At 40.2% G+C, this 17898-nt stretch overlaps 1 protein-coding gene across 1 annotated transcript in view; it reads right to left on the bottom strand.

The window, feature by feature from the left end:
- Window positions 1-17898, bottom strand: part of ADGRA3 (adhesion G protein-coupled receptor A3) — a 121142-nt gene that overhangs the window by 18067 nt on the left and 85177 nt on the right. Inside the window, exons 12-14 of the mRNA XM_072809105.1 lie at window positions 16298-16501; window positions 7609-7822; window positions 7171-7379 (exon numbers count right to left, since the gene is read on the bottom strand). Coding sequence (XP_072665206.1) covers window positions 7171-7379; window positions 7609-7822; window positions 16298-16501 — 627 coding nt within the window. The remainder of the gene's footprint in view (window positions 1-7170; window positions 7380-7608; window positions 7823-16297; window positions 16502-17898) is intronic.

The following is a 17898-nucleotide window of genomic DNA, read 5'->3' as shown; positions in this document are numbered from 1 at the left end:
AGTAGAAATCTGAATCCGGTTAGTTCCCATTGTACTAGCGACCACGCACCAGCTTAGTGATTCCGGAACACAAATACCAGGAGAGACGCTGCCCCAACAGGACCACCGGGAGGCGCCTGCCAGAACACGAAGTAAAGCCATTTGCAGTAAGTGAGAGAAGAGTCTGGGCCTGGGCAGGGACACAACAGCCCATCACCCACCGGCGACACCGGTCATTCTCTTTGCGGCACGAAGTGTAAGAAAACACTGGAGAAAGGACATGAAAAGTGCAGGGTCTCACAGGAGTTAGTTAGCGTCACTAATGCAGAGACTATAAAAACACCTGAAAGTGTGTTTAAAAAAAAAATCATAAAGACGATTAGGGACCCAAATAAATGGAAGAAGAGTTTGCGGAGGACGCCCGGGTGGCTCACGGCGAGACCCCGCGGTCCTGGGATCAAGTCCCACATCAGGCTCCCTGCGGGGAGCCTGCATCTCCCTCTGCCTGTGTCTCTCATGAATAAATAAATAAAATCTTAAAAAAGAAAAAAGTTTCTGAAAATTTTTGTTAACTTGATAAACAGATATTCACAAATTTACATGTTCCTTCTAGCCTAAGACTTACTAAATATAAAACCACTGTCAGTTTTATTTTTGTTTTTTTAATCTTATTTAAATTCAATTAAATTAACCTACGGTGTATTGTTGGATTCAGAGGTAGAGTTTAGAGATTCATCAAGTGCTTCTAACACTCAGTGCTCATTACATCAAGTGCCCTCCTTACTGCCCATCACCCAGTTACCCCTCATTGGCAGTTTTAAATAATCCACTGCCATTATATTAATAATACAGATAATTATAAATCAATAATTACCTAAACTTGCCAGGACCTGAACAATGGAAAGAAGTCAAAAGGAATACCTTCTGTCAGAGTTCAAAGAATTATTAAAACGTTTACCAATAAAATAAAATTTAAGAATAGACCTTAAAAAAAATAAAAATAAATAAAAATAGACCTGAAATCAGAAATGAAAAAAAAAAAAAAAAGAAAAGAAAAAAGAAAAAACTATGACTTCTGTGCTGCTTTTAATTTTTTCCCTAAGGAAAAAAGAAGAATATCAAGATTTTGCTCCCTATGGCAATTCTAGTCCAATCATGGACTTAAATGTTAAAGATAAAAAATATTAAAGCTTCCTAAAACAAAGAATCTCTCCATAATCTTGAGGTAGAGAAATATTTTTTTAAAAGATTTTATTTATTTTTTTGAGAAAGCGCAAGAGAGGGAACATGAGCAGGAGGGAGGGGAGAGGGAGAGGCAGACTCCCCGCGGAGCAGGGAGCCCGATGTGGGGCTCGATCCCAGGACCCTGAGATCATGACCTGAGTCAAAGGCAGATACTTAACTGACTGAACCACCCAGAAGCCTGAGAAATATTTTTTAAGTAATATATAAAAAAGCACTAACTATAAAAAGCAAAACTTTAGAAATTGTCCATAAAGACAACATTAAGAGAAAAAGAAAAAAAAGGCACTTTTATAGACTGAATGTGTCCTTCCAAAGTCCCTATGTTGAATGGTGTTAAGGGGTGGGGTCCACTGGAGGTGATCAGGTCATGAGCGTGGCCTCATGCATGGATCAGCACCTTCATAGAGGGGACCCCGGAGAGCTCCCTTGCCCTCTCCACCTGACGCCGTCTATGAACCAACAAGCGGACGCTCACCAGACACCCACCCTGCTGGCGCCTTGATCTGGGCCTCTAGCCTCCAGAACTGTGAGAGGTACACGTCTGTTCTTTATAAACCACCCAGCCCGTGCTACAGCCCATTAGAGCAGCCCAAACCCATCAAGACAGGCATGGACTGGGAGAGACCCTTGCAACCCAAAATCCAACAAGGCGCTCCTTCCTATTCGCAATACCTATCAAGAATTCCTGTGAGTCAGGAAAACAACAGGTAGCCAAGTTAAAAATAGGCAAGGCTTATATGTGGAATCTTAACAACAAAATAAAACAAACAAACAAATAAACAAAACCTCACAGAGAAAGAGACCATCACTATGGTGACCAGAGGCAGGAGATGGGATGAAGGGAATTGGATGAAGGTCGGTTAGAAGGTACAACTCCCAGTGATAAGAGGATACCAGTGTGCAGTGTATTTGAAGGTTGCTGAGACTGTAGAGACTATAAAATGTTCCTTTCTTTCTTTTTTTTGGAACCTCTAGGAGATGAGAGATGTTGACTAAACTTATTGCGGTGATCATTTCATAACACGTGGAAGTCATTATGCGGTACACCTTAAACTCATACAGGGTTGCCTGTTCGCTGTATCTCAATAAAACTGAAAGAAAAACAATTTAAGGAGTCAAAGATGATGAAAAGAGGCAAGATCTGAGCAAGATCTTCACAACAGGGGCTACCCCAGCTGACAATAAGAAAATGGAGGGGTGTCCAGTATCACTAGTCAACAGAGAACAACAAATTAAAACCACAATGACATATCCTAATACCACCACCAAGGGCTAAAATTAAAGACTTAACACTAGCAAGCACTGGCAAGGATGTGAAAGAACTAAAACACTCATTATTGGTGAGACCATAAGCCGAAGCCACCACGTTGGTCAACTGCATGGCATCGCCCACCAAAGCTAAATATACGGGGAGCCTACAATCCAGTAATTCCACTCCCGAGGGCCTATGGCCAGCAAAAATGATGTACGTGACTACTCAGGGCACGTTTCTCTTGATAGCCAGAACCTAGCAACAGCCCAAATGCCCATCCAAAGCGGAACACACAAGTTCTGGTATTTTCCTACCACAAACTATGGAGCAATGGAAAAGAATACACTGTCGCTACATGCCAAAACAGATGGATCTCATGGACGTGATGATGGGAAGGAAGCCACACACAGAAGAGTGCATACTGTAGAATTCCAATTCGATGAAGCTTAAGAATTGGCAAAATTGGTCTAGGGTGAAGGACACGGGGGGTGAGGGATTTCTCATGAGATGGCAGTAGAATTAGCCAGAAAGAGGCTCAGAAGAGCTAACAAGTGCTCAAGCAAAAATTTTAATCTTGATGGTAGCCAAATGTGTGTTTTCACATAAAAATACCATGAAGGCAAACACTTAAGATCTATCTATGCACTTTGCATGCTATCTCCACTGAACAAAACTGGTCCCCCTTTGAGGCCGCTTCAGAAAACTTATCCTGCAGATTTTTAAAAAGATTTTACGTGAAAGATTGAAATAACTGAAATTATTTATTTGTCCTTCCCCCACTCACTCCCACACTCTCTCCTGCTGTCTTTGCCCTCTAGAATAAGTAAATAAATCCTAAAAAAAAAAAAAAAAAAGAATGAAGAAGATATAAGAAGATTTCCGAATGGAGATTTAGTGGAGTGATTAAGAACACTGATTTCCGGAGTCTGAATTCAAATCCCAATTCCAACACAGACTTTGTATAGTTGGGCAAAGTGCTTAATCTTGCAATGCCTCAGTTTCTCCATCTACAGACTGAGGGTAAGTGATAATAGTACTAGACGTCAAGAAGTAGCTAAAATGAGCAAATAAGTTAATGCACGTATAGACTGCAGGAGGATGCCTGGAACATAAGCAGTTAATGAAAATTAGGAGCATCGTATCACCATCGTAAGGTACCCTAAGATATACTGTTCCAAGGGCATCATCTCTGTCACAAGATATACTGTCTCGTGGACGGGGGCGGAAAAAAAAGCATAGTCTGAAAAAATGTTTGCAGCACGCAGCCTTCATGTAAAAATGGAACTAAACAGAGGACTTTATATTGTTTGAATAGACATGAAAATACCTTCTTCAACAGACAAGAAACATTAGTGGTAGGTTACCTACTTTGTACAGAATGACCTTGATGGGAAGGAAGGCTGGAGGCCAAGTTTTCACTACACGTTATTAATATGTAGAAATAACTGAAATGTTCGGGCGCCTGGTGGCTCAGTCAGTGAAGTGTCTCCCTTCGGCTCAGGTCGTGATCCTGGGGTCCCGGGATGGAGCCCCACGTCGGGCTCCCTGCCTCTCACAGCGGGGAGCCTGCTTCTCCCTCTCCCTCTGCCCCTGCCCCCTGCCCCCTGCCCCTGTTCTCCCTTAAATAAATAGAAAAATAAATAAATGGATAAATAAAATCTTTTAAAAAAGAAATAATTAAAAGGTTTGATCCATGTGAATGCAGTACCTATTTAAGAATTATACATAAAAAATGTTGCTCTAGCGTTCGTGTTTAACTACAGCATAGATGAAGCTGAGGTTGGCTTTCATTCAGCAGGTTTTATATGGACAAAATTTCAGAGCCACACTGGGGGGATGTAGAAACAAACGGAGCTCTCCAGTTTGCCATATTTCTGTGTGAACACAGTAACAAAACAGAAGCAAGGTACAGAGGCCTTTTTTATCTTCACTACTGTCACCAATTAAAGGATCAAGTACTACACACGGCCTGACCCTACTCCTTATCTCCCTACGACTTTTTGTTCTGTCTCCTACTGACGCCAACTTCTAGGAATCTTCCTGCCGCAGTTCCTACTATTTCTGACTATGTATTTCAAACAAACCTGATTTCTGTTTATGTTTTTTTTTTTTCTCCTCTGACTCCCCTTGTGACCCGGGTTATGCATAACTGGTGACAGCAGGACCTCTACTGAACCAAACTACGGTATCTATTCCGGATTTGCAAACAGATACAGTCTTTTGGTCTTGTTTTTTTAATACAAAAATCCTTTAAAACCTGATCAGGAAAAAGTTTTTTATCCTCCAAAATAGGAATTTAGACTGGCTACATAAAGCCACGTATTAAGACAGCTTTCAAGAAAAATAAGCTTTTATCTATTATTCAAAATGGTGTCAGGAATGAAAAAAGAGGATTTCCAATATTTAGAAGATACCTTTTTATCTCAGACATAAGTTTATTCAAGAGTAGGTATAATTTCATTAGCTCTGCCTTTGTGTTTAATTAGCTACTCTAAAAATCCCATGTAATAACTTTACTGTAATATTTAACAATTTCAGATATGTTTCACTTTGCTGCCTCTAGGTGGCACAGTTATATTTTAAAAGAGCGAAAGAAAAGCTATTCTTTGAAAATAGAAAAATATCTCAGTACCGTATTTTAGCTTTAAAGAATTGTGTATTACATTTTTTAAAAGATTAAAAGCATGAAAGATAAAAAAGCTTATTCCTTCTAGAAAAAGGATTATACCAATTTAAATAGTTTAGAAGAACAGCAAGGAAGTTCAAAACTAGACACTTTTAACTAGTATTAAATAAAAATAAAAGTTTCACATGTGCAGTATCATGTCATTAACAAGGAGGCTTATAAAATGCCTTTTGTGTGTTTTGTTTCATTTATTTTGCCTAACTTTTTCTAGTTATTATATAAAGTTCAGATAATGTTGTAGCTCTATTATTTCTCCTCCAGTACTCCCTAGTTTCGGGTTATTTTATAATCAAAACCGGAACGATAAAACACTTTTAAAGTGAAAGAAAATAGTTTAAAAGTGTTTCGTATTTTAATTAATGCCCCGTGCTTAAATGTGAACGGTTACTACGAAATAATAAAATGTGAACTTAGAGAAACCAGACTCAGACTTACAGGTGTCGCACTTCTTCTATTTGTGAGAAGCCTACACCGATCAACAGGAACTATACACGAGAAAAGGATAAATGACTTAAACAAATATGCTGAGTCTGACTAGTGTAGACTCCACCCACTGTCAGCTGAGCTAAATAACCGAGGTATTAATGGGGGTCACTGAAGACAATCCTCACGCCCTGCTAAACAATATATAAACAATATATTTCCTCGTCTGTCTGTCTCACCAGATGCTGGGTAAGGCATGTACTTAGTTGAGGTGCGAAGAGAAAACCAAAAAAGGAGTTCAGGGAAGTCTATTCCACTTCAAGCTGCCTTCAAAATCATTTCTAGTGGTAAATGAGCTTTTTTTTTTTTTTTTTTTTTTAATTTATTTAAGAGAGAGCGCATGTGTGCTCGAGCGAGCACAAGCAGGGGAGGGGAGGAGGAAGCGGGGGGGAGAGACTATCAAGCAGACTCCCTGCTAAGTGCAGAGTCAGAGGCAGGGCTTGATCCCAGGACCCTGAGATCATGACCTGAGCCAAAATCGGGAGTCAGACGCTGAACTGACTGAACCACCCAGGTGCCCTGCGCTTTTTTTTTTTTTTTTAAAGGAGAATTTACGAAAGCTAAGATATATCCTGTTTCAAGATTATTTAGTGCTTTGATAAAATACTGTCTAGATAACAGATTCAGAGCTGGAGGCAGGAACAGAAACATAAGCATCCTCGCTCCCACGCTAGCCTTGTGCCATTTCTCTAAAATGTCTTTCAGATTCATAAGTAATTCCTTTCACTGTTCTCCAAATTCATTGCCCACATACTCCATGTATATACTGTAGCATAAAATATAAAGTATTATGGCTCATTTCACACTTACCAGCTTGGGAACCAGGTTCACTTAAGTAACTCGTTAATAAAAGAACGGTCTCTGTATGTTCACACACACGTTTATGTACATCTATCTACACATTTTAGTTTCCCCAAGACTAAAGAAATTGGCTACCAAAGACTAACAGGTATGAACAGTGGTGAATAACAGAAAATAACATTAGCTTGATTAGAGTTAAAGGCAGAAAGACATGACCCATGTCAATACTGTCATTTACCGTGACTAAATTGAACTTGCCACCACTACTCTAAATTCATGAGTCTAAAACTTAGGATGTATCGTGGGGAAAAGTGCTAGCTGGCAAAGAAGAAAAATCTCACTGTGCACCGTGTATTTGGGCAAATGAGTCACTCATTCCTGACTAAGAGTTGGACGATATAAAACCCCAAATGTCTCCAAATTTTCATAAGCTCAAAGTTTTTTTTTTTTTTTTTTTTTTTTTTTATAAGCTCAAAGTTTAGTTGAACTGATCCCCTTATAAAGGTGACTGAAAATCCTTATAACCAAGTTCAATCCCATACATTGTACTTGGTAGTAACTTAAATTCCCTTTAAATTCAGAATTACACCAAATATCACCTCTTAACTAAAGTCAACAACTTATATTGAAAGTTTAAAAAAAAAAATCTTCAAGATTAACTAAATGCATAGGGGAAACAATTAAGAAATTTAGTGTTCATGTATGAAATTAACAACTGCCGTACCATTAAAACTGCATAGTTACTAAGGGAGTAGCACTGAATGGTAGTGATATTTTCATCCGAGTAAAGTATATTGCACCCATCTGACTTCCAGCCTCCTTGTCCGTTCAGCAGATCGAAATCCCACTGGGCGGCCACAGCGTCTGCTCCGTGTGCGATTCGACGCAGTGTCACATTAACAGGGATGTGGTGGGTATCCACATTCACGCCATCTGGAGAAGATGGGAGATGGAAAGATTTCTGAAACAAACCTCAGAAACAATTAAATGTCGACTTATACACCAATGGGCACTCTGCAGTTCTTTTTTTTTTTTTTTTTTTTTTTTTTTACTAGGGACTCATTAAAAGGAGAAGGAACAAAAATAAGCACTTTTTGGTACAGCTTATCATAGAGTTCCACTGTCCGGTCACTACAGGAAGAACATATGCCACCGAACACACCTATTTTGGTGAGAATCACTGGGGTAACCACCGTACGCCGCTTTCCATCATCAGCCAAGTTTGTGGAATTCCCAGTGGCTGGGAAGAGTTTTCCGTTGCGGAATGCGATGAGTTGGAGCTTGTAGAGAGAGTCATCAGGTGATCTGACTTCCCTTTTTTGCTTTGGCGAGAAAAGGGAGGGAGGAAGCTGAATAGAAGCCTCGACGATCGTATTCTGAACACACATGAAAAACACAAAGAAAGTTGGCACGTGAGCATGCAGAAACCAGAAAGGACAGTTCAGACGGCTACGAGCTGTCCCTGATTGTATGCCGCTGGCCAGGCTGCTGAATGTGATGTGCACGATACTTAACAGTGAGCACGATTTATCAGTTAAAGGAGATATCTGGACACCACACAGAAGCACAGAAGAAAAGCAGCAGAGACTACAGAGAAATGCAAACTGTATTTCCAAGAGTTAAAGCAGTAAACAAGGAATTACTTCACACTCGAAAGTGAATTTTCCCATGGTAACACACCTACTGCTGAAGTCGATAGCATTAAACAGATCAGGGGTCTGGGCGATCACTCTATCAATTTTACAACAATCAATTATAGACAGAAGCACCAACGCGGCCTACCACAAATGTGAGTTTAATTAATTTGGACTTATGGAACTCTAAGGTGATTTATGATGGATTCAGACTGTCAACAAAAAGAAATTCAGACTTAACAGAAACAAAAAGAAATGCAGACTCCATACAAACAAAAGGAACACAGACTTAATAGAAACTTAGATTCAAGCAAACTCTGATCTCAGCCCAAGTACCCCTGAGACTAAGAAATATGTTAGAAATCAGGTTAGAAAAACATGGTAACAAATAGAACAGCTGGATTTGGGGCTGATCAAGGAGTGTTTTACATATTTTATCAGGGATTGTTAAATTATAAATTATTCAGCATTCAATAAAAAATAAATCTATGTACTCAGGAGGCAAATAATTAGCCATCTTAAGAAAAAAAAAAAAAAAAAACTGTTTCAAGAATTCATCCCAAAGTTTCTCTCTTGATGTCAATGTCTCTCCAATCCTATGTCCACGTTCCCAACAGAATTTCCTTCCAAGAAACAAATTTGATCTTGTTGTTTTAAAGAACACTCCAGTTCTCCAATGTTTAGAGAACCCTGCCCCCCAAACCTAAGTACATCCTGTGATTTGGCTAAAATCTACGCCTCAAACTCCTCTTCGAACATTCCCTCTACCACCACCGGTAGCCCGGCCACCCTGACTTGATCCATCCTTGAGATTTCCTACGTTTCTGATGCCATTGTGGGTGCTGCTCCCACCAGGATCCCTCACTGAAATGCTCTCCTATTCTTTTGTCTGGCAAACTCCTGAACTGGGCAGATCCGATTTCTAGCAAGAAAATTCTGCAGGCGGGGATCCCTGGGTGGCTCAGCAGTTTAGCGCCTGCCTTTGGCCCAAGGCGTGATCCTGGAGACCTGGGATCGAGTCCCACATCGGGCTCCCTGCAGGGAGACTGCTTCTCCCTCTGACTGTGTCTCTGCCTCTCTCTCTCCCTCTCTCTCTGTATCTCTCATGAATAAATAAAATCAGGAAAGAAAGGAAAGGAAGGGAAGGAAGGAAGAAAGAAAGAGAGAGAGAGAGAGAATTCTGCAGGCAACGTCAAAGAGGGATCAGAATAAGAGTGGTTGACAGCGAGGAGAAAGACATCCTTAAAATGGGGCGTCTTGGGATGACCGATTACAGGACTCCTCTGGGCGCTGCTTTTCTAGCAGGCAGCTCCCTCTTCCGGCCTCACGGGCACGCTGCAGGCATCTCTGTCACAACTAACATGTGCAACACCACAAGGTAACTCAACGTCTGCCTCTTTCACTAGAGGAGCAGGATTTTCTAATGCAGAGGATCTCACTTATTTTTCTGGACCCATTATGTTAATAATAGTTCCTGGCACTTGTATTCGATAAAAGTGACCCACTGTTTGTAAAACTAATGGAAGTCTGTGTGGCATGATGATATTTTTAAAAAGGTTCTATTTAAGCAAGTGATTAACTTTAAAATGAGTTTTTAACTGCTGTGCTTAGAACAATGCTGGAACACATTGGACACACACCAGTGTTCTGTTGAATAAAGTATTCTGAGAGTTTGAATACTGGAAGTCTGAATACTTCTTTTAAATTGAAGATGCTAAGAAGATATTTGGTAGAAATAGTCTGCCTAAGACAAATGCACAAAAAGGTTTCTACTACTCTCACTTAAACATTTAATGACCTGAGGGCGACACAAAGTGTTTTTTTTTTATAAATTCATTTATTAATCTAATCAATTTCTATTCTGTATATAAATTTATTTTAAGTATATATAATGAGGTATGCAAAAAGGAAAAAAATAAAAGACTGACTAAGTAACAGGTCAAAATCCCAATAAAACACTACATACTGGACATTTATTAAAACCTAAGAACTATAAAATTCAATAAAATAACTTTACTGTGAACACAAAAATGACTCAAAATCAATGTACAACTGTCTAGGAAAACATGACTTACAGATTATCAAATTAATTTTAAAATTAATTTTAAAAAGACATACTGACATTTTCTAAAAGAGCTAAAAAAGGAAATGACATCTATAATTTTCAGAAGTCAGAAAATGTTTTCGACCGAAGTTTAAACTTGTAAAACCATCCACACGACAACAAATTACAGAAACTCAGAGGAGTACGAACAGATCAGATAGAGACAAAAGCTACATAGTTTGGCTTCTAAAATATCCTTTAAAGTCCAATATGGAATATTGCTCAATAATAATTAGAAGGGCTCTGAGATGGACAGAAGGTGGCTGAAAGTGCTGGGAAAACTGTATCAATAATGAATAATGTTTGGATTTTCATAGTAAGACTACAATATTTGTATATTTCTTTAAAAGAAGTGACCATTTATTGCGGAAAAGTTGTAAATCTAATGAACAACATCACAGGGGAACACCCATTTGTTACATCTGTCACGATTTTACCTTTTGCCACCTGACAAGGAACCCGTCTGTCATTTCATCTAACCATCGATTCATTTTTTTTTCCATCTATTCATTTTAAAATGCAGGGATCACAGCAATGGAAACAGACATGGCAATTACAGCTAATAAATCAGAGAAAGCGTTCTTAAAACCCTTTGGGAAATAAGTGGGGGTAGTCTAATGTTAATTATGGCAGGTCACATGCCACCCCTGGGGAAAGGAATATAAGATCTGAAATAAGAAACCAGGATACAGGTCCCAGCCTTACTGCTCCATGGTCCCTTAACACGGCACAATTGTGTTTACGCTCCCTGGGTCTCACCTGCCACAGGCAGCAAATGATCTTTCTAACAAATGGCTGTGAGGCCCCCATGGGATCATGACCATGACGAGCACGAGAGACTATGTAACTGCGGGTGGTATTTTTATTACTATTACTGCCTTGGTGTGGCAGGTGGTTATCTGGAGGCTGGGGACGCAGAAAATGCCTTAAACCAACAGACTTACCAACAATCATCTAGAACCTCAATGTACTTTGACTTACACAGTTCACTTTAAGTATTAATTTCAAGACTAAAAATTGACAAAGCATGAACACATGAATAGTTATCAAAGAACACTTATTATTTTATTTGCAAAATTCATGAGTATTTCCCTACTTATAATGACGTTAAGCCAGGAAGAAAATACATTCCATAAGGGTTATTAATTCAAATACTTCCACTAGATTTTAATGCCTTTCCTAATGAAACAATCTGAACTTCTGTCATTGTGTAATTAATAAATTAAAATTTCCTGAAATCCGGGATGCCTAGATGGCTCAGTGATTGAGCGTCTGTCTTCAGCTCAGGGCGTGAGCCCAGTGCCCCGGGATCGAGGCCCACATTGGGCTCCCTGCAGGGAGCCTGCTTCTCCCTCTGTGTCTCTCATGAATAAATACATACAATTTTTAAAATTAATTAATTAATTAAAATAAAATAAAATTTCCTGAAATCCTAATTTTGTTCACTTCTATGAAATCCTAACACTAAAAGTGGAATGAGTAAAAAAGGCACCTGCCTTAAAACAATAAAATACTAAAATAATTTTTTTTAAATACTAATTTACTCATGTTGTCTTAACATTCTACACACTTGATATTAAACGGATATGATATGTCCTCATTTTCCGATGTATAATTAGTTATTAGATGCATACCACTTTTTGGTTATCTCACTGCTAAAAGATGAACAGGGATTATCTTTGCCTTCAGAATCAAGTTTTTAACTAACTTTCCTTGCTAATTAAGCTTCGGCTGTTAAATTTTATCCAAGAGTATCTATTGGATGTGTCATTGCTCTGTGCTAGGCACTCTGGAGATACACAATGAGTAAGCCATGGTCCCTGCCTCGAATATTCATAATCTAATGAGGGAGAGAGAACAACAATAAAACAATAACAAGCACATTATTAAGTGCTTATTCTGTGCTGGGCACTATTATATAAACATCTACACATCTGCCTCATTGCATGCTCCCAATAACCCTCTGAGGTAGGTACTATTTCATGCTTAGGTATCAAGTTAGGAACTGACATTCGGAGAGCTTGAGGAACTCGCCCAAGTTTGCACAGGAGTTAAGTGGAGGAGAAGAATGTGAATCCAGACTGTCTGGCTGCAGAGCCCACACTGTCACCATATCCCATGGCTTCTCTCTATAACTCAGCTTGCTATACTATCCGCTTCTAATTATTCTGGAGAACGAACAAAGCACTATGGAACTAGCAGGCAGGGATGAATTCTCGGGAAAGAAGGGAGGTACTATTGAATGGAGTCTTAGAAACAGAGCAGCGAGGCTTTCCCCAGGCAGGGGTGCGGCTGAGGACAGGAGAAGGGGCAAAAGGGAGGGAGGGAGGGGGCATGAGGACCTACACGACAGGTCTGGAGAGGTAAAGCACTTCAAGTGGGCGAGAGCCCTCGGTGTCCAGGACCAGGGAAATACGGGATGCATACAGAAAAACGGATTTCTAGTTTCCAATCAAGAAAACTTTAAAGAATTAGTTCTTTCAGGGCTATATTACAGCTGAATTTCAAGCTTTTAGCAATTTCTAAAAGCTCTTGGTCATTTATCAGAAGCAGCTACTGTTTGGTGATGCTAACGTGATCTGTTATGGTACCGACGGGGGAGGGAAGCATTTGGTTAAGAAAACAGAACAGATTTGGTGCTGCAGGAGTCGGATGACAGCTAATTCAATCCCCACCTGGCCGACAGGCACAGGAACTCACGGACTCCAACACCAGCTCAGCCTCCAGCAATCCTCGGGCCGATGTCGGAGCCACGAAACCCATTTGGCTCCCGTGTGTCACAGGCAATGACAAAGAGAGGGGCAGACAAAGTACGGAGGAGAAATAAAGAAGATGAGGGTAGGGGAGGACCGACAGGATGGTATTAGGTTAAGATTTCTTGAAGGTGGCATTTCTGCACGCAACCAAGCTGTCGGAAAGGGGAAGAGGAGGAAAGCCAGGAATTCTAGAAGAACTAGCATGAGACTGGGCCTAAGAATGGCCAGTGGCTGGAAGAGGAACCAAGGGAGGCTTGTTACTGGACTGAAGAGAGAGGAGGTAGGAAGAGATGTGTGGCAGGAGGGGGGATAAATGCCAAAGGATGACACTACCGGATGGCCAGCCTCCAGAGACACAGGGTATTTTTCAGTGCATGTGCAAGGTCAATTTCCATGTGGGGCAGATCCAGGGATAATACTAACAATATTAACCACCCAGAATGAGCTGCACAGGGACAACCTGCATAGCTTTAGCAAACAGGAGGGCTCCAGGAGGCCCTTCAGTTGCTAAAAGGTGGATAGACTGGGTGGTGCTCCCCCAAAGGGCCAGCAGGGCAGAGGAGGCACTCGGGGAATTGGCACGGTGGCTAATGAAATGCCGGGACACCCACACCCCGATGTTTCTAGCAGCAATGTCCACAATAGCCAAACTGTGGAAGGAGCCTCGGTGTCCATCGAAAGATGATGGATAAAGAAGCTGTGGTCTGTGTATACAATGGGATATTCCTCAGCCATTAGAAATGACAAATACCCACCATTTGCTTCGACGTGGATGGACCTGGAGGGTATGATGCTGAGTGAAATAAGTCAGTCAGAGAAGGACAAACATTATATGGTCTCATTCATTTGGGGAATATAAAAAATAGTGAAAAAGAACAAAGGGGAAAGGAGAAAAAATGAGTGGGAAATATCAGGAAGGGAGACAGAACATGAGAGACTCCTAACTCTGGGAAACGAACAAGGGGTGGTAGAAAGGGAGGTGGGTGGGGGGTGGGGGCGACTGGTGATGAGCACTGAGGAGGGCACTTGATGGCATGAGCACTGGGTGTTATTCTATATGTTGGCAAATTGAACAGCAATAAAAAATAAATTTAAAAAAAAGGGCAAGTTAAAAAAAAATTGCTACAGGGTACGGAAGTATTTCATTATTTTACTGACTGTCATGATTGCATTGGTTGAACACCAGGCCTAGGTAGACCAATCTATATGAGAAGGATGGATTTTTTTTAAAGATTTTATTTATTTAACCATGAAAGAGACAGAGGCAGAGACACAGGCAGAGGGAGAAGCAGGCTCCTTGTGGGGAGCCCGATGTGGGACTCGATCCTGGGACCCCAGGATCACAACCTGAGCCAACAGCAGAGGCTTAACCACTGGGCCATGCAGGCGTCCTGAGAAGGATGAATTTTTAAGGATGAGTCTGGAGACCCACAGCCTAAACAGGAAGTCACACTGGTTTGGGTAACAGAGACGGCCAACCCAGGTGGTGATGGTAGCAAAGACAGAAGGACAGAGATCGAAGAAATATGTCAGAAGCAATTCAGTTAAGGCTCCTCTTGCTAACAGAGAATTGCCTTTTTATAGATTTAACTTCATATGTTAGCATATTCTCTCATTCGAGGGTAATATTATCATTTGGGAGGCGTTTGTGTTATCTAGTTAGTATATTCAAGGCATTAAAAAAAAAAGAAGACATGCAGAATGAGTAAAAATTGCCCCTGCATAAAGTTAAAAATGTAAAGTAAGTTTTATATTAAAGTGCCAAAGCATTTTGCTCTGTTGATGTTATAATTTTTAACTAATTTTACGTCACGAAGAATGTATTCCTTTTTCACTCGGTTTAATCATGTCCCTCAATGAAGCATGAATAATAGTGTAATGTGTCCTTGGTTTCTGGCCACAGATGATCTTATAAGGATAGAAGAGTATGAAATTGACAAATCTGAGTGTGTTCATTTAAAGCTTTCGACTCTGGCAGGTAGAAACTCTCCTCACCCAGAGGGGTGGCTTGTGAAATTGATGAAATGTAGGGTTTCATCATTTGTAATCCCTTTCTACCAACTATGATCATCTAAGATAGAAGGGTTCATCAATTTTAAGAGCTCCTCAAAGACACATGCCTTTCTCTCTTGGGCTTGTGTGCCATGCTGTTTCTTTGCCTTCTGTGGTATGTTTTTGCCGATGAGCAACACAATAAGGAAAAAAGCAGGTCTGCAGTGGCACGGCTGGGTGCGCTAAGTACCCTCACAGAGCAAAGAGGAACAAATAAATCTTGTCAATTTTCCTCTGAGTGTATTATATCAAGTAAATATAGTATCATTAGACATTCTGACCTAGCTGAGACTGTCTTGGGCAGTGGGGTAGGTGGGCTACTTCTAAATTTGGCAAACCCGCTCTCCTTACGGAGGTCACTGATGGCAAGATACAACAAAATACGTTACTTTTCTTTTTTCTTTCTTTCTTTCGTTCAATATTTACTGAATGTTCTCATTCATTCACTCATTTATTCAATGTCCTGAGTGCCCACAAAGTACCAGGACACCTAACACCTATTTGATCAATTTCCACGCAGCCTTTAAAGTGACTGCAATACTGTTTGTGATATAATTCAGGGATAAGGCAGAAACAAAGAAAGTAACTGTGTAATTAAAATCTATAGAGAACACAGTTACACATGGCCACACAAAGCTAAATGAGAAAATGTGGTTCCATTAGGGTGTCGGCATTGTACCTCCACTACGGGCTTCTGGGTAGTTTAATGAAACACATCTATATCCCAAATTTTAAAACTCAATAAAAATGCTTTTCATTTTGCTGGGCTGCAATAAAACGCACATTTTTTGGAAGACAGATCACGTGTTTGTGCTTCTTGGCCAAAAATCTTGATCTACAGCTTGCCTGATGAAATGCCCAATCTCAAGGCTGGCTTTTCCACTAGGTCCACTGGGCACAGAGCCAAGGGCACGCAGTACTTGGAGGAGGTCTACGGAAATGTTTTCATGTCTTTAAAATCAGGAGCATAAAAATGAACTTTAAGGTCAAAGAAAATGTTCTAATATGTATTAATATATTCATCTTTTTACCACTTGTAGCCATAAAATACAATTTTGATATTTTTGTGTGGAGAATGGGGTGCAAAGGGCAAGAGGGTCTAGGTCCATGAAAATAATGACATGTCCCTTCCTGGTCTGAAGTTCTTTGAAAACAACAGCCAAAACAATACCAACACCCACCCCACCCTGTCGCACCCCCAAATAGCTTCTAATAAGGTTATTTTGCAAAGCAAACCATTTTGAGTATTCTAATCTAATAGTACTAACAAGAAAGAGTCTTAAATGCTTACGGAATATAACATACCTTCAGAGCCAGACTTGAAAACGTATTTGAAACATTGCACTTAAAGCTCAACTGTTTATCCAGGTTTCCATCCGGATCCCGCCTCCCGTACTCGGAGAGGCCTGTGCGGTCCGAGGCGGCTACCTTCTGAAACACGGTACACGTCATCCCAGTGAAGCCCGCGGCCTTGATGACGTAAGCTTCCAGAGCAATATTGGGTGAATACTTCAAAAGTCAAACAGGAGTTATGAAAGATTGACAGCATGAAGAGAAAAAGCACTTTGAAACAGTTTTCAAACACAAAACACTGTACGTAAGCTACAGGCAAAAGCTCAGGTTCTTACTTAACAAAGATGCTGGGCAGGTAACTGGCAGACAAAAAAAGGATGCTGGAAACAAAAGGGTACCCAAAACTAGAGAGATTCCAATTGAGGAAATAAGTCCTAAAATACGGAGGATTAGAGATAGATGAGAAATCAATTAAAAAATCATTTAAAGAGCACTTTGTTGGAAACTATACGCTAAAAATCAAAGTGTCTTATATATAAAAAAAAATCAGCTAGAGAAATCAGTGGACTCTCTTAATGATAATATAAGAGGAGTATGAGGGTTTCGGAAATACAGTTTTAACAGTTGCCTCATTCTGGGGCGCCTGGCTGGCTCTGTCGGCAGAGCACACGAATGTTGATCTTGGGATCATGAGTTCGAGCCCCACATTGAGTGTGGAGATTACTTAAATAAAGATTTAAAAAGTAAAATTAATAAATAATAAAAAATATAGTAAAAGTCTCCTCATTCCAACGCTTCATGCCATATTCATTCTTTTCTATTACGGGGGCATTGAGTTAACTCTTTGCGGGTAGACAGCATCTCCAGTCTGTCTTTAAGGATGATGAAGTGATCCCTACTGTGTAGGCAAGCACCATTCTAAGTACCATATATGGACAACGTCCTCTTTTTCGATTTTTTTTTAAACATAAAACATCTGTGAGAGATGTGTGAAATCTATTAGGAAGATAAGATACAAATTAAAACAATATAAAACGCCAGGTAGACTCTGCCAAACACCATACGCATGGTACAAAAGATTGGTGGTTTCCCAAATATCCAAGACTAACAAATCTTGGCGTCAGCTTTTGTCACACAGATGACACGCTGTGAAAAATCTTACTAAATTCAATTATATTTGTTAACCAGTGATATTCCATTCTTTTACTGATCAAAGATATGTATGATTACAACAAACATGTGAAACCTCATTTAAAAGAAAGAAAACTGCAGTTTTGAGGTGCCCTGGAAGCTGTTATCATATTATAAGTAGATGCATAATTTCCCGGAACCTTCTTTACACTTTGAAGTGGAGCGCAGACACCTCCAATGCACCTTTCATATGTATATCCTTGAGTTCTCTCAAGAACCAGTAAGGTGCAGAGAAAGGGAGAAGCTGAGCTGAGTAGTAAGGCTGAAGCATGGGGTTTAAAATGGATCTAAATGACCAGGGAGGACCAAAGGTGGCCACCAAAATGGCTAGCTGGTTTCAAGTAAGGTCATGTATCTGAGAGAGAAATTACCCTGAACTACGCTGTGAGGATAGCAGCCATGGGAGCCCTCCATTACGTTTA

The sequence above is a fragment of the Canis lupus genome, chromosome 2 (genome assembly GCF_048164855.1).
Source record: "Canis lupus baileyi chromosome 2, mCanLup2.hap1, whole genome shotgun sequence".
NCBI classification, from domain to species: Eukaryota; Metazoa; Chordata; class Mammalia; order Carnivora; family Canidae; genus Canis; species Canis lupus.
This window is presented reverse-complemented; position numbering and strand designations above follow the sequence as displayed.